The sequence below is a fragment of the Lissotriton vulgaris genome, chromosome 8 (assembly GCF_964263255.1).
Source record: "Lissotriton vulgaris chromosome 8, aLisVul1.2, whole genome shotgun sequence".
Taxonomy (NCBI): Eukaryota; Metazoa; Chordata; class Amphibia; order Caudata; family Salamandridae; genus Lissotriton; species Lissotriton vulgaris.
Window position 1 is genome coordinate 745,408,698 of NC_141696.1, and position 25,141 is coordinate 745,433,838.

Sequence of the window (25,141 nt, forward strand, 5' to 3'; positions counted from 1 at the left end):
TTCAATACAACTCTCTCCGGAGTAATAACCCTGCCATCCAACTTAAGTGCTATAACATCAGAAATGTTCTAGCAAGAGATATGACATAGTAGCATAGGTAATTTGAGTCAGGTTAATTAAGAGATATGTGTTCATTGTCTGGTTACTGAGTACCTTATTCACTTTCCAGAGCTGAGAATTTTTCTCTGAGGCCACTCTTCAAACTCAGAACTTAAGACTATCCCAAGAACTGTGGAACCTCTGTTAAGGGCCCAGAATATACCATTGTTTCCTGTGATCCACTGTGCTTCCAGATGGAGGAGCTTTTCTGACCACAGAGGTTTAAGTGGAGCCTCTCATATATGCACCAACAAAATTAACCTATCCTGGAGAAGATGGATTAGGAAAACCCAAGATGTCCAGAGAATGGAAAACCAAGATCAAGATGTCCAAGTGGAGATCTGACTCAAGCCTGCTGCGGGCCTCTGGGTCTCAACGTGCCAACTTGATATCACCAAGAAAGGTGCAAACACATAACTGAAATCCTGACTCAAAACCTGCACTAAAGTCGTCCACCAAATAGATTGCTGACCTGACTGCCAATTGAAAAATACTCCGACTAAGACTTTGGGTCAGACCAGGTAAGTTCTTCTGCTGAGTACTGGTGGAGCAAGGATTCGCACGTTGAGCGACTTGCTTGTATCATGAACCTCGAATAATGTTAATAAAATAAACAGCATGTTCGTCTTACTAATTTTGCACATTTTCCATTACACAGGGTGTCCGAGTAACGCTTGCCTATGTGTTTATTAATCCTAATAGGCTTGCATTCTAAAAATAGCCGCTGCTACGCGGGAATTTAGACTGCGCATACGTTGGTCATACCTACGTGACGTGACGTACTCGCAGTTCTGGTGGGAATTTGTTGCTCATGCGCAATACAGCTAAAATGGCTGCTCTGTGTTCTCACATGCTTTGGAGCTTGCATTGCCGCTTTCGCAAAGCTGTCTGTTTTGCCTAAACCATAATGCTATAGTTTATATTACAGTAATGGGTGCACTACAGTGATTCATGGTATACAGTGTAATCATTTATTTCTATGTTCTAAATTGTTTTCTCTTGCTTTTCATGTATCGTATCCTTTTGGGCCTTGGAGGTGCTTATTACTCCATATTGAAAGTCCCTACTGCGCAGGACTGGATGCGGAGAGAGAAAAACTCTGCAGCAGTGGAACCCAGCCAGGTGGCAGCCACAGCTAAGATGCTCCTGGGAACCGACCTGCGACCTAGCTGAACGAAGCTGAACTGTACAACATTTTGATACAAATGTACACTATTGTTCACCAAAAAACATATGTCATGGGAAGATAGAAAATAAGATAGAAAATAAGGGGTGGGTACAAAGATTGAATATTAAGCCGGAGAAAGTCTAAAATGTAGGTGGTGTGATGACTTAACCTCCTCCTCTGTCCAATCAAAATTGGGATTCTTACACTTGCAACATTGGGGGGTGGTACACTGACCCGAAAAACAGTATAACTAGCGTAGGTTTAGCTAGAGAAATTGTCCGACTTGTCCGAATAGCTGACCTGTCACTGACCCAACGCACTCTATAGGTGACTGAACTCAGAGAGCTGCGAAGCACTCTATTGGGAGGTTCGAGAAACCCATTCAGGGTTTATGCAGATTTAAAGTGCTGGCGAAGCACTTTGCTGGGAGGTTCGAGAACCCAATCGGGGTTATTGGCAGATTCCTTGCAGAGAGGGAGTAGCGCAGGCGTTGCAACCGAAGCTGCGGGTGTTGGTCGTACCCTTTGGTGAACCCGGTCCTGATCCAAATTCTGGGGTTATCCTGTCCTGACTGTCCATGAGCTGTACCTGCTCGCCTACTGGCACCTAAGTCCTTGAGGGTCCCTTCCCGTCTTCTCCAAACTGACCTGTGGCCAGGGTTGGTCTTCACTCTATCCTAGGTAAATATAAAGTCTGTGTGGGTGATTGCTTATCTATATTTGCATTTCTAACTCTCGAACATTGCAAAGCATAAGTGCATATGTTCCTTTTCTCCCCTGTCCCTTTATGAATTAAATTTTCATGCGTTATTTGTCTATTAGCATGTTCCACTTTTCTACCCACCTTTAGTTAAATGCTAAATTGTTTCTATATAGCACATGTTCCTTTTCTTACCCTCCCTTATAGGAGATAAGCTGAATTAAATAGTATGTTCCAATCTTACCCTCCCTATAGTAAATAAGCTAAATCTGGATAAATCAAATTGCCTAAGTTTAATTTCTTGTTAACAGTTAGTGAATTACGAAAGTCTCATGTTCCCTTTCTTTACCCGCCTCTAGTAAAGTTATGAAAGTCTGATGATCTAAATTAGCATGTTCCTTATTTTCACCTTTCCTTTATTTTACGAGTTCTAAATGATTAGTTTTCTCTGCCTTATTCATAGCTATACGTTATTTCTAATTCTAGTCTTATCTGTGTAAATCTTATGCTCATGACATATGATGATGATGATTAGATAAAGGTTTTTAAAACTTCCTGAGTCTGTGGTTATTTTAAGGAGTGCAAACAATTTTAATTGATATTATATTGTGATGACTGCTTATCTTTTCAGCTAGCTCCCTGATCCATTGTGATCTTAGGTACCTGTGACGAGAATTGGTAAGTCAGGTACATTGGGAAAAATAGAAAGGAACAGGGTTACTGATAGTAGAGTGTAGGTTACCCGATTAAATAAGTGTGATAAATAAATTATGGGACAAAGTGTGCATATTTGGTAATAAATCAGTCGGGTGACCTGCACGCTCTATCAGTAACTTTCTGGTAGCAGAGGATGGTTAGGGACTAGTTAAGATAGGTAGATAGGTTATTCGCTGCTAACTGTGAAATTTTATTGCTGCTAAAAGTATTGATCGATCAAATGTAAAATTACTTTGAAATGTTATGAAATGTTTTTGAAATATTTTTGGTGAAATGCTGTTATATTGATCCATGTATTAACACAACTCGTTAGTAATTGTTATATGTTGTCTGGAATCCCCGGGGGCAGAATAGCGGGTGGTGAGGAGAATCCACCTCGCAGTGAGGTCAGTGGCTCGAGAAAAATTAGTGCATGGTTGGGCAGAACTGGAAGCACTAATTAGGGTTTTCTATATGAATAATTGATTGAATGATAGCAACGAGTTTGCTAGCAAAACTTCTATTGTGATATAACCTAGTAAGGGTCACACGGAAGGAGTAGTAGGTTCATCGGAGCTTGAGTGATAGCAAAAGGGTTCGCTACTGAAACTTTAGACTTAGTATATATCCCGAAACTAAGTGGATGAGTCGAAGAAGTAGCAGGTTCCCTAATGCTTGTGTGAAGGATAGGCTGAAGGGATCTATCCGCAGTATATGAAAAGTAGACAGAATAGGTTTACTTGCAGTGAAACAAATCTTTCCTTTCTAGACACTCGAGTACAGTGGCGAATGTTTTACGTTGTAAATTAAAATAAAGCACTTGCACTTTAAGAAAGAAAATTGAATTTCAGTTACCTTGTGAAGCAGGGAGTCAGTCGCGTAGCTGCGCTGACGTCACTCTGTGCCGCGATGGTATTGGTCGAAACAGCGGGCGTGTAGCTGAGATAGTATTGTAAAGGAGGGGTTAGCGCTGGAGCGTGAGAACTTGTCTCACTGGAAAAGCTGCGCGTCCATTGGTGGAACTTATTTGCAACCACAGTGTTGATTGGTTGTCGAAAATTGAAAGACGCACTAGCATTGGGAGAATTTAGTAAACAGAAGTACGTATTTTCGCACGATTTGAGTTTTTGCGAAGTATATGTGGTATCGGAGATATCCAGAAACTATATCCGATCCGAGATACTTAGGGTGTGCTAAGGAACAGATGTTAAAGGGCAGACCTTACAATATGTATGGAAGCAAGAGAAAAATGGCTCTTGTAGATAAAGTCAAGAACTATTTCAAGAAAGACAAGCCGATTAAAACTAGAGAAGGAGTTATTATTCCACCACCAAACACTCCTGCTTTATTTATGATGTTTGACAAAGGGTATCATGCTTGTGTACGGTTGGAAAATTGGGTGGAATATAAGAAAGATGAATTTTAGCATTCCCTCTGCACGGTACCTTCAATGGAAGAATTTTGTTCAATTTGAGAAACCGAATTAATGACTTACATCCCAGACCTAGATTAACGCAATATGAGGCTTTAGAAGAATGGGAGATTGAGGCCTTTGCGAGATAGACCTAGGATTGACAAAGGAATAAGTAAATGGTATCCGAAAATGCACGAGAAGCAAAAAAGAACAAAATGAAACAGTGGAGACAGGATATGATAGTGGAAGGACTCTACCCAGTACTAACCGTAGAGGAGCCTATGGGAGGAAAAAGGACTGAGAAAACTAGACATTTAATGACTACTGGTGATTCTGATGATGAATACTTGGAGGATTTATTAATGAAATATCCACCACCATATGGTGAAGAAACAAGAATAGTAAACCCGAAAAATCCATTCTTTAGGCCTCCTTGTAATGAGTTGTCGAGCACGTCTGATCCGACTGTTCCATATTATAGGCCTTCCTGTAATGAGGGATCAAGTACCACAAATCAGACTGCTACGTTCTTTAATCCACCTTTAGTTCCGGAAGTAATTCATGAGACCTCCCTTGAGAGAGTATTACAAGAAAGAGAAAAGGAAGCTTTAAATAAACAGAGAAGTGAATTAATTCAGAAAACATCCCAGTTAAACACGAGTCCTGAAGCTTTGACAATTCCAGTGACCATTGGCCCAGTTGTTCCATTGTACGGAGATAAACAGACTAGTCCGAAAGCTCCAGTTATAATGACATCAGTAGTAGCGCCAAGGAAAGAAACCCTGATAGTAGATGATCAGGCAAGCGAATGTGAATCAGTAATTTCCTTAATGGAATTACCAATACGAGAGCCTGAAAGAGGTTCAATGAGAAAACCTACACCAGTACCCGCAAGGGAAGTACAGATAGAGACTTCATCAGGTACGAGAAGTGCCACTGTAGTGACTCCAGAAGAAATAGAAAGATGGACCCGAGAAATAGAGAGACCAAAATTGCAGACCAAGCCATTGGACATATTTAAATTAAGAATTGAAATAGAAGAATTAAGGAATGGGAATGTGGGACTGGAAAGATTAAATGTCCTTAGTGAAGACAAATTGCAGTTTGTCTGTAAAAGCATCACTAGAAATACAAGGGTCTTTCACAAAAAATTAATGGATATGGCAGCTAGCATGGGAATTGACATTGGCAAATCTAAAGTGTTGCAAAAAGGCTATCGAGTAGAATTTTCCGACAAAGATTTAGAAAACATGAATGTGTCACGGAAAAAGGTCCAGATTAGAGAGTTGATGAATTTGATGCAAAAATGGGGTGATCTAGAAAAATGGAGAGCCAGGTGGGCAAAGAAAAAAGAAGAGGTGCGGTCAAGACAAATGGCTTCAGAATTTGTCCTAAAAGAAGCAGACAAGGTAGAAAAATTATGTCCCATGCGAGAAGTACCAGGTGGAGGATATGTACATGTGCCATGGTCCAGACAAGATATTGTATCATTTACAAATGATTTCCCAAAATTACGAGAGAAACCTGTAGAGTGGTACAGACAAGTTGAGAGATTTGTTAAAGTTCAAAAATGCCTCTTGAAAGATCTAGATGGGTTCTTTGACATTGTAGTTCCCGTAGATTTATGGACAGAATGTAAAATTGCTGTTGATTGACCAAGTGAAGAATACGCTAGAGACCCAAAGACAGGAGCTCCCTCAGGGGAGGTGATGAGGAAGTACAACCAGGTAATGTTGTACCTGAAAGGAAAGGTGCCTGCAAAAGAGACAGACTGGACTCGAATAGATAGAACTACTCAGAATCGAGATGAAACTGTACATTCATATTATGAGCGACTGTTACAGGTGTTCAAAACATACAGTGGGCTAAATAATATTGAAATGAAGGATATGACCCACTTCATTTATCGATTTGTGTTAGGGTTAAGGTCTGAAATTTCACAGTGGATCAAAGATAATAAAATCTGTTGGAAAGCTAAACCCATAGATGTGGTCCTAAAATATGCAAAGTACTGTGAAGATGAGTTAGAAAATAAGAAAAAGGAGTTAAAGGAAAAAGTCATGTGGGCACAAGTAAAATTAGCAGAGCACCAAGAACAGCAGTTAAGTAAAATGACGAATACTCAGAATCAGAAACCTGGGGGTGGAGGAAAACCAAGAATAAAAATGAGCAGAGAGGAGGCCAGGAAGAAGTTCCCCTGCCATGGGTGCGGAAAGATGGGGCACTGGAGGGACGAGTGTAAGGCTGTGCAGAATGATAATGTGCAAATTAATGATTTAAATCCACAGGCGCAGAATGAGGGACCACGGAAGACACAGCAACAGGTAAAACAGAATCAGTTGCCTCGTGCACCTAGGCCAAACTATAGGAGCAAAGAACAACAGGGCGAAGAAGCGGAGGTTTGGGAAGGAAGGGAGGATAGAAATGCAGCAACTTCGCAATTTCTGTTAAATGACACATTCCTCTGTGATGAACCTTACTGACGGTGCCTGAGGGGGGAGGACGAGGAGTGCGTGCTTGGCGCCTCCTTGCCGGTAGACCAGTCAAGTCCATACATTGAAGGAAAGGTTGAAGGAAATGACGTCACCTTTCTGTTGGACACTGGTGCTACCCATTCTACTGTGAGAACAGCAGACGTTCCAAACCTACCCCTCTCGGGAGAAGCGATCCAAGTAGTGGGTGTTTCTAATAAACTAATTAGTACCCCAGTTACAGAACCCATGGAAATTAAAATAGGGAATTTCATAGATTTGTTGTTTGTGATTCAAGTCCTGTGAACCTACTAGGACGAGATTTGCTGTGTAAAATGAACTGTACTATCTTTTGCACACCAAATGGCGTAGAAATTCAGACCCCAGATGAAGACGGAATCTACAAATTAATGCTGATAAGACCTGATTCAGAAATTAAAAGACTGACAATACAAGACTTACAGGAAGAGCTCCAGCAGACAGTGAAACCAGAAGTATGGGATTTTACTGGAAAAGATGTAGGATTAATGGCCAATGTTGACCCAATTAAAATTTCCATAAAAGAAGATGCAGTTTACCCGAATACTAAACAGTATAAAATGAGTGCAGAAGTAAAAGCAGGGGTTGCTGTTGAAATAAAAGGGTTGTTAGAAGCAGACATCATACAGGAGGTATTGAGCAGTCCTTGTAATTCACCTATAATTGGAATAAAGAAACCAAGTGGTAAGTACAGGGTAGTACAGGACCTGCGCAAGGTAAATAAAATTGTTGTTCCTTGCTGTCCTATTGTGCCAAACCCTGCAGTGATCTTGTACCAAATACCATGGAATGCTGCATGGTTTACTGTCATCGACCTATGCCATGCATTATTTTCAATTCCATTGCATCCAGACAGCAAATTTATTTTCTCATTTGAATTCGATAGTCATGTTTACGTCTGGAATCGTGTCCCTCAGGGGAACACATAGAGTCCTTCAATTTTTTTTATCAAATTCTGAAAAAATGCCTTGAAACCTTGGTATTGCCTAGAGAATCAGTCCTGGTGCAATACATAGACGACCTCTTGGTGGCGTCTAAAAGCAGAAAAGACTGTGTCATTGACACCATTGCCTTACTGAACCATTTAGGTAAAGGGGGACATAAAGTGCTACCAGACAAATTACAGTTCTGTACCTCCTCAGTGAAATATCTGGGCACCAGATAGAGAGAGGTATCAGGAACGTTACCACAGAAAGAATTAGGATAACTAAAAACATGCAACTGCCCAATACCCAGAAAGAAATCAGAATGTTTCTTGGAGTTGTAGGATACTGTAGGCAGTGGATTGTGGGATTTGCAGTCCTAGCAAGACCATTGATAAAAATGACAAAGAAAGGAGCAAAAGACCCAGTGGAGTGGGATGATGAGTGGGATGATGAAAGCATGTCAGCCTTTACGAAATTACGGGAATGTCTGTGTACAGCTCCCGCATTAGGAATGCCTGATTACTCAAAGGAGTTTGCACTGTTTTGTGACACAAGAGACAATTGTGCACTTTCAGTCCTGACCCAAAATCCTGGTTTAATTAGACGTCCTGTAGCGTATTTTTCCTCTACTTTAGATCCAGTGGCTGCTGGATTACCTGGATGTCTGAAAGCAGTAGCTGCAACTTGCATGAGTCTTGAACAGAGTGAATCCATTATTATGGGACATCCTGTAACTGTGTATGTTCCACATGCAGTTGTAATTTTGTTGACCGGAACCAAAACTCAGTACCTCACACCTAGTCGGCTGACTAAGTATGAGAGAATTCTTGTAGGTGCAGGAAATGTACCATTGCCCGCTGTAATATCTTGAATCCAGCTACCCTCCTATCAAATTCACTCACAGCAGGAGTAAAGGGAGAAGTTGAGCATGACTGCCTTGATCTGACTGAGTATAGCACAAAACCACGCCCAGATATAAAGTAAGTTCCCCTAACTGATGAAGATTACGAGCTGTTTGTAGATGGCTCATGCCTGAGGATGGAGGCCTAAGTGCTGCTTATGCAGTATGCACTTTAGGAGGTCCAGTGGTAGCATCATATTTGTATGGAGTCAAGTCTGCACAAGTAGCCAAATTGGTTGCATTGGCAAAAGCCTGTAAATTTGGGAGGAACATGAAAATAACCATATACACTGATAGCCAGTATGGTTATGGGGTTGTGCATGACTTTGGCCAATTGTGGCTGCAAAGAGAGTTCCTGACTTCTTCAGGTACTCCTATCAGAAATGGAAATTTCGTGCAAGAATTACTGGAAGCAATCCAGTTACTAAAAGAATGGGCAATGGTCAAGTGTGCTGCTCACAAATCTGGCGATGACAAAGTGATAGCAGGTAATCGATATGCTGACCAACTGGCCCAACATTGTACCAAATACAAAATAGCAATCAATACAAAGATGGAGTAGGCGGAAACAGCTGCCAACTTATGGTGTTTGAGGAAATAAAAACATGGGAAGAAGTGAGAGATTTGCAGAATGCAGCAGAACCAAAGGAAAAGGAGAGATGGAGAAAATTTGGTTGTCGGAGAAGGAATGAGGATGGTGTCATTGTTTGCCTTGATGATATGCCTGTGTTGCCAGACTGCCTGCTTGCTCCTATGGCTAGATTGATAAATGGAAATACACATTTAGGAAGAGACGCCATGATTCGTGTCTTTAGACAGACATGGTTCAATTTGAAATTCAGAAACATAGCAGAGGCACTCTGCCAGGGGTGCTTAGTATGTCAGCAATTCAATCCCGAAAGAAAACAGTAGTTTTATCAGGTACAATTGGAAAGGCAGAGGGTCCTTTCATAAGATTACAACTTGACTTTATTCAGTTACCCCCCTGTCGAGGAATGAAGTACGTGCTTGTCATTGTCTGCCTGTTTTCAAAATGGGTAGAAGCTTATCCTGCACGCAGAAACAATAGCATCACTATAGCCAAATTGTTACTTAGGGAACTGATACCAAGGTACGGTTTTCCAGTCACAATTGAATCAGACAGAGGTAGGCATTTTCATAGTGAAATAATAAGACAAATCTGTGAAGCATTCAAAATTACGCAAAAACTACACTGTGCATATCGCCCAGAGGCTTCTGGAGTGGTAGAACAACTGAATGGCACTATCAAGTCAAGATTGGGAAAAAAGTGAGAATCTACTCAAATGGAATGGCCTGACGCTTTGCCCCTTGTCTTGATGGGACTTAGAAGTATTCCAGACCGGAAGACAGGCCTGAGTCCCCATGAGATTCTGATGGGAAGCGCAATGCGGCAAGCATGGGTGTCAGGACACAAACTGATAAACATATCTGATGATTTGGTGCTAGAGTACTGCAAACAACTGGGTGACCAAGTGCGTTCTATCTCCCACCAGATTGGGGAAGACGCAGTCGCCAGACCAGCAACTCCAGCTCATGATTTGAACCCAGGTGATTGGGTTGTAATTAAGAAACATACTCGGAAGAGTTGCCTTGCACCGAAGTGGGGAAAACGAAGACAGGTGATTCTGGTTAGCACAACAGCTGTGAAGTGTGCAGGTGTGCCACAGTGGATCCATGCCAGCCATACGAAGAAAGTGACTGAACCAGAAGAAACCGAGGCTGAATGTTGTGCAGCTGAGGGGTCTCCTGAAATTGGTCCTGAAGTAGCTGAAAAAGAACAACCGAGCTAAAGTCAAGATGATTGGGTCCCAGTAATTGACCTGAATCTCCATCCAATAAGAACCAGAAGACAAACCTACTTAGATAGAGAGTGGGATAGTGAGGACGAGACAGGAATAGAAGAAGATAATCAGATCCTCGAAATCCAAATCAAATCTGATGATGAGGAAGGCCAGGTAGGGACAGAGCAGGTTATTGACACACCTCCAAGAACTCCCGAGCCTGAAAAGGGACAGATAGAAATTAGAGCAGAAGTTCAAGCTGAAGAAAATCAAAAGTTCGAAGTGCTTGAACAGGATCAGATAGAAATAGATAAATGTGTTCAGGAAGAAGAAATTGAAACAAAACAAAGCCAAATCCAGCACATACCTGAACAAGGCCAGTTTAGTAACCAGGCAGAAGAAACTGAAATAAGACCTGGAACTAGTCAGACAGAGAAGGAAGAAGACACTGAAGCAGATATGCCACAACTGAGTGAAAATAAAAGAGCCTTTGAAGAGGGCCAAAGCACAGTGCCAGTTAAAAGATTCAGAAAAGGAGATAAAGTACCGAGATTTGTCAAAAGACTGAGACTGAGACTAAAAACTATTGACGAAGAACTTGAGCAATAAAATCAAGAATCCAGTAAACCTGACCAGTCTGGAACAAAGCCTAAGAGAAGAAGTGCCCGAATAAAAAGACTAAACAACAAGTATCAGAGTCCTGAATGGACTTATCTGGTGTTGGAAGACTTTGAAAACCTTGAAATAAGTGACGAAAGTGATGAAGAATTGATTGCAGACCGAACTGACGAAGAAGTGAAACCAACCTGAAAGTTGCCCTGTGTAAGCAACCTGTGTAAAGTTACAAAGAGGGGTTGAAGCTTCTTTTGAGCCAAAAGGTCTGATTCCTCTGTGAATGGAAGATCAAGACGAAATTGTTGCAAAACATGCTGCAAAGTATGTTTGTGTAGTATAGCATTAGTACTGATATTATGGATAAGACTAACAATAACTATTCCTTACATGATGAGTAAAGATACTAATTTGTACCCTACTAAATCTGTGACAAAGGACGCAGAAGAGCTACAAACAGAAGACGCACCACAAAGAGTAGATACACTAGAGAAAGCAGTTAGCCTTAAACAAACTAGAATGGACTTAGATACACCAGATGAGGAAGGACTACATTATCATAGAATCAAGAACAAAACTCACTTAAACGTATTTGCAAATTTGTAAGTACACTACGTAGAAGCAATATAAATAGAAGACTGTTACGTCTGTATGAAGCTGCCTACTTCAGTAGCTGAAGGGGTGACGTACCACCATCTACCACTAACCTATGGAATTTCCTAGATGTGATATTTTCTGAACTTCCTGTGAAAATAAATGTGAGCCCTGTACATACAACTAGAGAAGTAGCAAAATACATGAGTGAATATTTTCTAACTATAGGTAAAATAAATATAGATGGCGCACACAGAGATAACTTGACCTGTATATTACACGAACAAGGAAAAAAAATCTAAATATGGTAGAGAAAAGAAGAGAGAGTTTCCAAAAGAAAGCAAAGGACAAAAATCAGAAAATTCCCAAGTGGGCTGAAAATATAGAGAGCACCTCAAATGGTGGAGCTAATGCTGCATTGTTGCTGGATTTCGAAAAGAAAGGGAAACTTTGTCTTCACAGACAAAAGACTAGTTACTATAATAACATATTCATTGGTTCCAGTGAATGCAAACACAATTACAAGGTAATTGGAGGTTGGGGTTTCAAAGATGGGTCGGAGCCTGTGTTTCCTGAAATTTATTATATATGTGGGAACAAGGCTTACTTCAAATTGCCCGACCATTGGTACGGAAGTTCTTATTTTGGTATTGTCTTCCCAAAGATATACCATATGGGGAATATCACTGGAAGCACTGAAAACACTAATGGATCAATACGTAGTAAAAGAGAAAGTGTAGGAGAAATAATAGGGCATATATTTAGTGCAATGATACCTACAGTGGGAGTGGCTCTAAATACACACAGGATTTGCAAATTGTCTACAGTAGTAGATCGGTTATCAACTGACACTGCTGGAGGCTTCCTAATGGTTAATACCGAAATGGTTGCGATCAGATCTATGGTTTTACAAAATCGACTTGCTCTTGACACTTTATTGGCAAAAGAGGGCGGAGTCTGTAGAATGTTGAAAGCGCAACATTGTTGCACCTATATTCCAGATAAAATTGTTGGAATCAAGAAATACGTAAGAAACATTACTAATCTGGAAAAAGAGCTCAAACCACTGGAGGTTGATAGTGCCTGGAAGAGACTAACTGATGGTCTCTCCTCTGTAGGTAGTTGGTTTTCTAACCTAGGTAAAAGTCTTGTGATCAAAATACTGATGCCAATAGCGGGAATAGGCTTGTTTGTGCTCATCATAATAATTTGCTGTAAATGTCAAAAACACAAAAAGAAGTATACTGTGAATAAGCGAGGAATAAAGAGAAATGTCGATGAACTCGAATTAGAAGAGCTGAATAATCAGATCTATAAAACAGTGAATAATTCTCATCCTAATAAAGATGCAGAAAAGAGACTGAATAGAAAGTTCGAAGAGATTGAAATGGGTGAAATGTGAAAAGTTGGCATCTGGTTCCATAAATAGTGATGATAGTAAATATCATCAAAGAGGGGATTGATGGAGCAAGGATTCGCACGTTGAGCGACTTGCTTGTATCATGAACCTCGAATAATGTTAACAAAATAAACAACATGTTCGTCTTACTAATTTTGCACATTTTCCATTACACGGGGTGTCCGAGTTTAAAACTCTAAGAGCAGCTCAGTGGTTGAGAACTCAGTGCACTGCTCTATCCAATGTGCAGTGGCATCTGCCACTACACGTTGCATAGATCAGTGCAAGGAAATCTATATGCACCAGCAAAACGGTCACAAAAGAAGCACTCGGGCTTCTCGCCAAACTCGAAGACCTATGATTGTCTGCAGTGACACCAAAAAGAGAAGATAGAATGATAGGGGGACAAGGAAGAATGAGTGCGAGTAATGAAATAATTTAATTGATAATATGGGGCAGAGGGAAAGAGGACAAAGAAAAGAGTAGGCATACCTGAAGCGCCAACTGCTTTGTACTGCAAATTAGATTTAGAAACGTTCTGTCACCGCTGCGGACAGTGCATATTAAATTCCTTTCTATTCACAGACTTGCCCTTGTGTTATTAAATAGTAAGTTAATGACTAAATGCAAACATTTACATACCTATCACGAACTGCTTTATTTAAAAAAAACGACCATATTAAAGGGTCAGAGCTGAAAGGCCCACTAGAAAAGTTCCTGCTTAATACATTATTTGAATTGAAAGATTCTGGTGAAGTTGTGTCTCGTCACCGACAATGAATTCCACATTAATACAGCATGTACAAAAAACACATAATAACCAGTAAACTCTTATGTGCAATTGCCAAAACCTTTAAAATCTATTGGAGGGACAAACACATTTATGTATTTGATATTTGTTGACTTTGCCTAGTTTTGCTCCATACAGAGTGCTGCATATGGTCCAAGGAAAGCATACAGTCAACATGTGAGAAGAGAGAGAGATAGATTCTGGGAGATATAGTGTATTGCTACTGCACTGCGATGTAATTGTCTTTGAAGAGCTGAGTCTACAACTCATTTCTTAATTTGATGAGCAAGGGGGCGGTTCTGATAGATAAGGGGATGTTCCGGATCCCAAGGGCGTAGCTAGAGCTTGTGGCGCCCGGGGCTACCCCTCAGATTGCCGCCCATTGGGGGGGGGGGGGGGGGCGGGGGGCTGGGGAAAAGGGACGGTGAGCACACTGGATACCACGCCCTCCTAGCTGTCCTGCCTGCAGATGCCTAGGACTCACACAGTTTGCGAGAGGGGGGGCTCTTTGTGAACTTGCCTTGCCTTCCATCAACCCCTGGCTAGACCTGCTCTTTATCTCTCACGGACGGAAGCACCAACATAAAATATGCCTGCTATGATCCCCCAGTGTGCAAAAGTAAGCAGTTCGAGGACGTAAGCATGTTCTCTAGCAAAGCAGTAGACACTACTGCATGTTCGGGCATAGGAGCCTAGGAGCTCCCTGGGAGCGCTATAATGATGCCATTCTTCCCGGTAGCGCGGGTTACTGGCCCGGGCCAGTGGCGGTTCGACATGTTTCTGGCAAATAGCTGGAATATCTTAAAATAAACAATTCTGTGCCATATATGTTTTTCAAATTAGACTTACAGCCTGCTGCATGACACACATTAATACACTCGTAGGTCATAGCTTTGGGCAACTTACCGGACCCTGGCCAGGGTGGTCGGACGCTGAGCTTTAGAATTATTACTGCTAGTCAGTATCTCAGAAAAGGTATTTTTTATATAATGCAGCCTACATAGGTAGGATATGTGTACCTCAGTCAGCCTCTTCTCCTGAGGCTTATCCTAACCCCCCTCACAATCATGCCTTACTGTAATGTTATGTGCTTAAAATAGTCATGCAACTTACTCTCAGTCACAGGTTAATAGCTGGTGGCGCCTTACTGCAATCAGCGAATTGATTTTTATTAAATGGCTCAATGTGTCTTTTTTTAATAAAAATTACACTTTGCGGCCGAATTGTGATCCCTAGCTATGTGTGCCATTCGATTTCTGGTGCTTTCCGGCTATTTTAACATCTTCTTAGAATTTCTTGTTGCTCTAATGGGTGTAATTTCCTAATATTAATATGTTTCCCTCGTTTTCATTGCTTGATTTTGTTCGGGAGAAAGTGTCACTCATAGTAGTTTTAAAGTCACTCATAATTACATGACATTATAAAAATGTCACACATAGCAATCTGAAACCTTGGCAGCTATGATTGTCACTCATAATTACAATGAAATCTGAAAGTGAAAGCGCCACACATAGCAGCTATGATGGATGAGCCACAGACTCAGCCACCCACCCCTCTGAATCTGCTTCTTTCCTCTTACCTCACTGGCTCCAGGCAGGGTCTATGGCAGGCAGGGGTGGTTCAGTTTCCACTTTGTTCCCCTATTAGTACTGAGTCTGCAGTGCAGCAGCCAGACTCTCAGTCCAGAGAGCCAGTCCAGCAAAATGCCCCAAGCTGTATAAAGCACTGCCCCAGGCCAGAATTGACTCCACACGACAAGAGCGAAGCAATGAAGCGCGTAATGCGTCACTGCTATGTTCTAATCGCGAGCGAGGGCCGGCCAAAAATGTCATTTCAGGGCCGTCATTGGTAGCGCGCGTCGCACACGCTACAAGATTGAGGGCCCTGGACTCGAGGCTGGGAGGGGTGGGGGTGGGGGGGCAACAACGACCCAGGAGTCCAAGAGGAGACAAACACGGGATTTAGTTAAGCCGTTCTGCAGCCTGCACTCCTTCTGACCTGCGTTGGGTAACTGCTGCACAGTGCACACAAACGGCAAAAACTAAGTCCCGCGTCTGTGTGCACTGTGCAGCAGTTACCCAACGCAGGTCAAGGAGTGCAGGCTGCAGCGCAGGCGGCTTTGAACTTTTAAACTACAGCCGCGGGTGGCGGCCACAGAATTGGAGGCCCGTTGCGGCCGGGGCCGCCTTAATAATTTATTTGGAGACCAAATAAATTATAAAGGCCGCCACGGCCACAACAGGCCCCCAGAGCTGCACGGCTGCCTCAAAAATGGTGCCGCCTGCGGCGGACGCCCCCCCTAGCTACGCCACTGCCAGATCCTGAGTGCATATATGGAGAAGGTCTTCTACCTTGTATTTTTTCTTTTACACTTCTAAGTTTCCAGTCTGATGTTTGCATAGCTGCTGGTGTGGGGAGAAGCACCAGAGATGGTGAGTTTGTCAGCAAAGTAAGCAGGGTACTGGTCGTAATGGCATTATAAATTATGCAGCTAGTTTTGAAGGTGGTGAAGGCTGTCAAGGACAAAGAAATAGTAAAGAACAGAACTCAAGAAAGTGGTTAAAATACATCATGAGTTATGAAAAGAGTGTCAGTGTCTAATTATGTCATATTTACCTTGCATGAGTAGGAAAGCCATGCCTTGGTATTTGGGAACTCTCTAAGTAGAGCCACAAAAGCCTCGGCCTCCTTTTGACTTGGGATTGTCTCCAATGCAAACAAATCTACTCCTGCAGACTCAAGGCACTGTAATTGAGGTCTATGCCAAGCCATAAGCTCCTGAGAAGGAAAGAAAACAAGATATTGCATCGGTGAGATGAAGCATGTTTTGGAGTATGCACAACTGATGTGAAAGTACATTATGAGTAGAACAAACTTGTAGAACCACTGGTAGTCGCCACACACTGGATTCACTTTCATTTGAACTTACTACATTTGGCATTTTGAACTTCTGACATGAACCCATCCACTGATCCCAGTGAACTCAAATGCCAGGTATACTTTTTACAAAGTAAAATGTGGAAATATACTGTGGCATGACGGTACATCAAATTGCAAGCACAAGGAAAAAAAAGTTTATGCAGCACTACAGTTTTCGGGCATTATGGGTTAACAATGAAGTTTGAAGGCAATGGAAATGAAGTCTTGCTAGCTTGCACAGGATATTTTCCTTTTTGAAATGTATGATGTTTACAAGTGCGGGGCTCCTCTGGGGTGAAACCATAAGTATGCCCCTTTAAACATTCGGAAAAACAATGCAAAATACATTTGGCTGGACTGTAGTACAAGCAGTCCCCATTCACTAACTTACTCAAATCCACACTAGATGGGATCCATTCATCTGGCTGGGAGAGAATGCCAAGAAAATACAGAACCAAGTACAAAAGAAATAATGGATATACAGGAATGGAGAGAATATAGTACCTTGCAAGCAGCTGTTTATACCCATTTAATACAAGGAAAATATGGTTGCTTGCAGTTTTTCGGTCCACGACGCAAAGAGAAGATAAGAAACAATATCAGGCTAAAGAGAGTTCGAGTGATTAGCGGGAAAAGGAAAAACTGGAAGAATGTAGCAACAAGCATTTACAATGCAATGGTTTTGCTATTGGCATTGCTCTTGACATTATTTTTATTTATGGGTTTTTTTAAACATAAATAAATGGCATTGTCATTTACAATAGACGAAGGAGAGCTGTGGGCTCAGGGAAGGGGGGGCGAGGAGAGACGAAGGAGAGCTGCGGGCTCTTGTTGTAATGCTTGCATGGATGAGTTGGTGGATGCATGGATGGGTGCATGCATGGAGCCAATCCCTCAACAATTTATGCAATCCACCAACCCATCCAACCACCAACCCATCCAACCCACAACCCATCCATGCATCCACCCATACATCCATGCATCATGCATACATCTAACCATCATGCATCCATCCACCCACTGCGTCCCACTCCGACCCTTCTAAATATAACTCATTTTTTCTGTATATAGAGATGACTGTATTCACTAGTATATGCAGTAGACCTTTCTACTCTAACATTGTAAATGTAAACGTACAGGAATTTATATAGCGCAAATCACAAACCGGTCTCTAAGCGCTTGCTTAGGGATCCCGTCCTGGTATTCCCCTGTGAGATAACCCCAGCAGGGTATCCGCAAGGTGAAAGCCAGGCATCCCGCCGCGAGGGGCCGTAGTGGAGATTACCGGAGCGAGAATTGTCGAGTCCATGGACATTTTAGGACTCAAGACCCCGCCGAGCTGGGAATTGAACCCTGGTCCCGGGCTGACCTCTGCTTCCTCTAACCAGTGAGCCACACTTCTCCACTATAGAGATGACTGTATTCACTAGTATATGCAGTAGACCTTTCTACTCATTCCTATGTGACTCTTGCAGTACATCTATTCATATCCCTTCCATATGTATATAGAAATATAACGAGAATCAACAGTCTCTTCTTTGTGTGACTACATCTAGTACATTTCAATTGTTTTCCTGTTTGTATCTTTTACTTAACGCATGTAAATCAAAGTCCTTAGGTTTGGCAACTTGTTCTTATGTAAAGCGCTCTGACACCTTCGGGTAAAGTTCGCGCTACATAAAATCACATTATATAAAACTTTACCCACAAATCCAACCATCCATTTGTGCCTAGGCTTACATTTTACGGCCTCGAAGCACACAGAGAAGGGACAGTTTACTAAGTCGAGGCTATGTAGGGTGCATTTTTTTTGCTGTTTTTGCTTTCTTTTTCCCTCCATTTGTGCCTGTTAATGTAATTATATCCTCTTCGCCGTGTCCAGTTTCCTTCCTGTTTGCCCGCCTACCTCGCCGCCCTCCGCTCTCCCTCCCCGCTTCCCGCCTCCCGCCACCGCCTGTGGCCACGCCCCTTTTCTCTTCTGTTCCCTCCCCGCTCCCGCCTCCCAGCTGCTCCGCCCACCCGCGCACTTCGCCTTAAATGGCGACCGTGCGAACGCGCAGCGGTCACGCGCAGCGGGCGCGCCGTTTGTGCGCCGAAGGCGCGCCAAAGGTAAGCCCGTCTGCGCCTGGACCGCGCCCAGTGCCAGGACCCCTGGCCCACGAGGACCCCGACCGACCCGCCTGACGTACTCCGCCGCCACCCTCATCGCACTCAACACCAGCCGACTCCCAGAATGCCATCAAGCCACTCCACGACGTACCCACGGACCTTTCAGCTGCCACGCCTGCAAGTTCACCTGCATCCGGACCAGCCTCGCACCAGCACCCGCCAAGTCGAACACCAGCAGCACCCACCTCAAGTGCATCCTGCTCAACACCCGCTCCGTCCACAGACACGCCATCGAACTCTGGAACCTTCTAGACGCCACAGCCCCTGACGTTGCCTTCCTCACGGAGACCTGGATGAACGCCTCTTCAGCTCCCGACATCGCCATCGCTATCCCAGAGGGCTACAAGATCGTCCGGAGGGACCGAAACGCCAACCAGATGGGAGGAGGCATCGCCATCATCCACAGGAGCACCATCCGTCTCACGACCAGCACCGACAACACCCTGACCAGCGCCGAACACCTGCATTTCCAGATCCACACCAACCCGAACACCACCCTCAGAGGCACCCTGATCTACCGACCCCCTGGACCACGCACGCAATTCAGCGAGGACATCGCCGACTTCGTCAGCCCGCATGCCCTCCCCTCCGCTGACTACATCCTCCTGGGAGACCTCAACTTCCATCTGGAGAACAACAACGACCGCAACACCAGCACCCTGCTCGACAACCTCGCCAACCTGGGACTCAAGCAACTGGTGTCCACCCCCACCCACCTCGCCGGACACACACTCGACGCAGTCTTCTCTTCCAGCACAGACATCGACTTCAGCCACGCCACAGAGCTTCAATGGACGGACCACAGCTGCGTCCACTTCACCTTCAAGAGAACGACGACCCACCAACACCAGCAACAGGCCGCCCGCAGAAGCTGGAACAAGATCACAGCAGACCAGCTCGCCACCTCCCTGAGCCAGCACCCTCCTGCCAGCTCAGCGAACCCCAGCCAGGCCGCCGACAACCTCACGAAGTGGATCAGCAACTGCGCGGACGAACTCGCCCCACTGAGGACCCCGCCTAGCAGACCCGGCAGCAAGAAGGCCCCATGGTTCACCGACGAACTCAAGAGCTCCAAGAAGAACTGCCGAGCCCTCGAGAAAGTCTGGAGAAGGGAACCGACACCAGACAACAGGACCTCCTTCAAACTTGCCACCCGGAAACACCACCAGCTGATCCGCGCCGCCAAGAAAACAGCATTCAAGGACCGGTTGGACAACAACGCACACAACTGCAAGGAACTCTTCAACATTGTGAAAGAGCTTTCCAACCCCAGCGCAGGAAACAACGACATCACCCCATCACAAGACCTCTGCAACTCCCTCGCTTCATACTTCCACAACAAGATCGCGGACATACACAACAGCTTCAACAACCAACCAACGCACACCATGACCGAACAACCACCCCCCACCACCACCCTCCACGCCTGGACCCCGATCAGCACCGAAGACACCATCCGCACGATGAACTCCATCCACTCCGGATCACCGACCGACCCCTGCCCTCACCATGTCTTCAACAAGGCCGACGCTGTCATCGCACCCCACCTGCGAGACATCATCAACACATCCTTCGACACCACCATCTTCCCTGAGAGCTGGAAACACGCCGAACTCAGCGCTCTACTCAAGAAACCAACAGCGGACCCCACCGACCTCAAGAATTACCGCCCCATCTCGCTCCTCCCGTTTCCAGCCAAAGTCATCGAGAAGACCGTCAACAAGCAGATGGCCGCCTTCCTCGAGACGAACGGATCCCTCGACCCCTCACAGTCCGGCTTCCGAGCCAACCACAGCACCGAGACCGCCCTCATCGCCGCCACCGATGACATCCGAGGCCTGATGGACAATGGAGAAACAGCGTCCCTCATCCTCCTAGACCTCTCCGCGGCATTCGACACGGTCTGCCACCGCACCCTAGTACGGCGCCTCAGCAACATCGGAATCCAGGACAAGTCGCTGGAATGGATCATCTCCTTCCTCGACGGAAGAACACAGAGAGTCCGCCTACCACCGTACAAGTCAGAGGCCTCCGAAGTCATCTGCGGCGTCCCCCAAGGATCATCTCTGAGCCCCACCCTCTTCAACGTCTACATGAGCCCCCTCGCGGCCATCGTACGCAAACACAACCTCAGCATAATCTCCTACGCCGACGATACCCAGCTGATCCTCTCCCTGACCAACGACCCTGCCGCCGCCAGAGCCAACCTGCACGAAGGGATGAAAGAGGTAGCCGAGTGGATGACGACCAGCCGCCTGAAACTGAACTCGGACAAGACGGAGGTCCTCATCCTGGGCTCCTCACCCTCCGCCTGGAACGACTCCTGGTGGCCTCCCGCCCTGGGCACCGCACCCAAACCGAAAGACCATGCACGCAACCTGGGCTTCATCCTGGACTCCTCCCTCTCCATGACCAGGCAAGTCAACAACGTCTCCTCGGCGTGCTTCAACATCCTACGCATGCTACGGAAGATCTTCTGGTGGATCCCCACCGAGACCAGGAAGACCGTCACCCAGGCCCTCGTCACCAGCCGACTGGACTACGGCAACGCCCTCTACGCCGGTACCACCGCCAAGCTCCAGAAGAGACTCCAGCGGATCCAGAACGCCTCAGCCAGACTCATCCTCGACATCCCACGAACCAGCCACATCTCCGGACATCTGAGAGACCTTCACTGGCTCCCCGTCAACAAAAGAATCACCTTCCGCCTCCTCACCCACGCACACAAAGCCCTACACGACCAAGGCCCGAGCTACCTCAACAGCCGAGTCAACTTCTACGCTCCCAAACGCCACCTCCGATCAGCCAACCACGCCCTCGCCGCCGTCCCCCGCATCCGAAGAGCGACTACAGGAGGAAGGTCCTTCTCCTACCTGGCCGCCAAGACCTGGAACTCCCTCCTGACCGACCTGCGCCTGACCCAAGACCACCTCTCCTTCAGGAAGAAGCTGAAGACCTGGCTGTTCGAGCAGTAGCGGCACCCCGCCCCCCCCAGCGCCTTGAGACCCTACGGGTATGTAGCGCGCTTTATAAGTGTCAATGATTGATTGATTGATTGATTGCATGGCAGGGGACAGTTTTAGGCGCCAAGGGAGGGTAGGGAGCAGAGTCAGAGTACTTCACGGAGGTAGGGGGCAGTTTTTTATGGTTCAGGGCAGGGGGCTGCGGTACTTTTTGGAGCATGGCCTTATTTTAAAGGGCTCAGTTCAGGTGGAGGAACGACACAAAACACCAGGCAGACAGAGGGCAGAAGGACACAAAAACATGGGGAAACAATGGGATGGTGAGCATGGGGGGGGTGGGAGCTAGGCAAAGCGGTGTGGGTGGAGAGAAGGGGAACAGCTGTACAACACAGCTTGCCCCTCTTATCCCCTGCTACTTATCCACAAACAGCAACCCGCAAACCGTCTACCCCCGTAGCCCCCCAGCTATCTTACACCACCTGCACTTACCCTTACACCGGAGTAATCCTTCCTCTCCTTTGGTCGCTCGTACCCCTCCTAACGTCTTCGTGCACTACTACAAATGCTGCTCTAATGTTAATGCAGCTCTAATGCAGCTCACCACGACTCGCTACTCTCCTTCAACCCTTCACTCTCCTTTTGGCTTTTTTTTTATTTATTTTTTAGCGCTCATCTCTGTTCCATTTCTCTAATAGCGGTGGTGGCTCAAGTAGTGGTGGCAGCTCCCGCAACTCCAGCATAGAAGGGCGGTGGCGCAAACTGTGGTGGCGGTGGCTGCTTTACTCGCTCACCGAACACATCGACACGTCCGGGGCTCAAGCAGTCCACTGCGTCTTGGAGGCTCAAACAGCGTTAACCAGTAACCATAAACCCTGCTCAGGTCCGGTCCACTTTGACCCCTTCGCTCACCTGCACTTGCACGCCTGCCACGCCACACGCTGCTCCTGCTCCTCTCCCGAAACTCTCCCGCAGCTCGCAACTCGCTCATTCCCATCCGGATGCAGCTTTAGGGACCGGCTGTCACTGCGATGCCCAGAAGTACGCACTCCTGCACACTCGTTGACCGGCAACCTCGACGGACAATTCCTGGTGCCGGAGCGGGCGATCCTCTGAGGCTCACAACGGTTCACAGCGGAGCAAAGCACGGAGTACAGCACAAGCTCCTGCTCCTCAGATCAGCTCAGGTGAGTTCAGTTGTCGCTAAAAGCATATGGACATACAGCTAAGCGCTGCTGCTGGCTTCCACTGAAGCAGGAGTCCTCAACAGGAAAGTGCCTGTAACGAGCCGCCCAACACAAGAGAGTGTCTCTGTCTTTAAAGGCCCGGCTAGAATCAGGTCCGTCCCTTGTGATATCGGACTAAAAAGGTATCCTGATCGAACTCCATAGTTCGAAGCCTGTATCCCGCGATCTCGCGAGAAACTACGAACTACAGAGTGACGTTATTACGTCCTCTCGTGTAGTTCTAATTACCGTACGTCCAAAATAATGCCCCAAAATAGTGACACTGTGGCGGAAAGATAATATATATTTTATAGTCTATGCCCACGCTTAGTAGAGCGACCAGGAATCAATGTTAGAATTTCCAAAATAGAGGCGCTTTACCTATTGAAATGCCTGCTCTCGTGAGATGACTCAGGACTACAGAGTGACGTCACAGCGTCTGCTCCTGTAGTTCTAATGTGTCGTTGTTCACAGGAATTTGCCGCCGATGCCGGACCAGATTCCGGGGCGTTCCCATGAACAGGCTTTCGGCTGACGTAGCCAAAAGCCAAAAATTCTCGGGAACGCCCCCGAATCTGGTCCGAGATTGACGGACAGAGCCTTCTCCCAATGGCTAGCCTCCATTTATGGAGCTAGCCAATGGGAGAGTGGGGACGGTCCAGTCCCCACACACAGAAATCATTAGGTTTTTCCTAGCGCATGCGTACTTCGTACGCATTGGCTAGGCAAAACCTAAAAACTGAAAGAAGCATTGTCCTATAAGGCATGGTTGGGAGAAGCCGTGCAAAGGAAAAGAGAAACATATATTGTTTAAAGGAAAGGTCATAGGTGAACATGTGCACAATAGAGAGAATTTTAAAGAAACAGGGTAGAAAAAGAGAAATTGATGGGAGATGGCGAAGAAAAGCAGGTCCAGGGAGATATTTAAGTGTTAACATGGTGGAATTTAGTTTTACTAACAGATGTGCTGCACATCCTGAAGTACTGTGAATATTGAACTCTTGTACCCACAAAAGAAATTATATTTTCCTGGTTGTAGTATGAACTATTGTGAAAGAAATATCAAGCAGTCACAATAGCGCTAGCAAAATATCGAGAAGGAAGTGCACTTATGGAGGTATAGATTTGATGTTCTTAATTCCACTTATACCTACCTTGAAGATGTATATCATCTAGATGTGTAGCTGTAGAGTTAGGTATAAAAAATCTACACATATTTACCGGTCGACATTCTGGCTCTTGATACTCTGGTCAAAACATTGTGGCCACTTGATATTCCTTCCATGGTATTCTGTATACACACCACTTTCCCTAATCTATATTTACAGGCTATACAATTTAAAGTACTGTGATATTTTACCCTTCCACAGACTCTTGAGTTAGTTGAATCCTACAACGCACCAATGCTTTGAGTTCCTCTAGGCTAACAAGGAAACCCTTCATTAGATTACTACCTTATTGCAGCCTTGAGTGTCATCTTTGAGACAATACTGGTGATATGTCATGGGTATTTGCAAAGCGCACAATTGTCCTGGTGCTGAGCAGCTGTGTGTACATAGCTCTGCCTATGGTAGGCTTGTTAATTAAAAAAATCAGGTGTTCAGCCTCTTGCAGAATTCAAAAAGAGAGGAGGAGCCTTTGATGTGCAGTGGGAGATCGTTCCACACTTTAGGAGGGATGTAAGATAAAGCCTGTTCTCCTGATCAGGCCTGTGTATGCATGGGATGTGTGAGTAGCAGTCCTACGGAGCAGAGATATATGGGTGGTTGGTGGGAGGAGGTATGATTGTCCAGGTAGGTGGGGCCTAGGTAGGGTAGTGCCTTAAATGTGTGAGGAGTTGAATTGAGCATGTTTGTGTATCAGAATCCAGGGTAGTTCCTGATGTGAATTCTGTGCAGGAGGTTGAGAATGAGTCTGGCGGCTGAGTTCAGGATGGTTTGTAGTCTTGTGGTGAGTTGCTTGGTGATCCTGGCGGAGGGTGCTCCCATAGTCCAACTTGCAGGTGACTAGAGAATGAGTGAAAGTTGTTCAAGTGTTGCTTAGGAGTGTTTTGAAGATCTTCCTCAGCATCTTCAGGGTTTGGAAGCAGGATGCATTTAGTGGCAGTGGCTTGCAAGGTCATGTCAAGTTTGCTGTTGATGATTGTTCTGAGTTTACTGGAGTAGGTTCGGGGTGTGGGCTCAAGTTCAGTCGGCCAGCAGTTAGATTCCCATGGTAAAGTGTTTTTTCCGAAGATCACTACCTTTGTCTTTCCTGT

At 45.2% G+C, this 25,141-nt stretch overlaps 1 protein-coding gene across 8 annotated transcripts in view; it reads right to left on the reverse strand.

Annotated features, from left to right (window-relative positions):
• LOC147697946 (betaine-homocysteine S-methyltransferase-like) overlaps positions 1-25,141 on the reverse strand; it is a 381,692-nt gene that overhangs the window by 263,326 nt on the left and 93,225 nt on the right. For all 8 annotated transcript variants that reach the window (XR_015299315.1, XR_015299314.1, XM_086934649.1 and 5 more), the window contains one exon: positions 16,227-16,388. Coding sequence is in view for 6 of the 8 variants with exons in the window: in XM_086934649.1 (XP_086790775.1) it covers positions 16,227-16,388 (162 nt within the window). In the remaining 2 variants the exon portion in view is untranslated. The remainder of the gene's footprint in view (positions 1-16,226; positions 16,389-25,141) is intronic.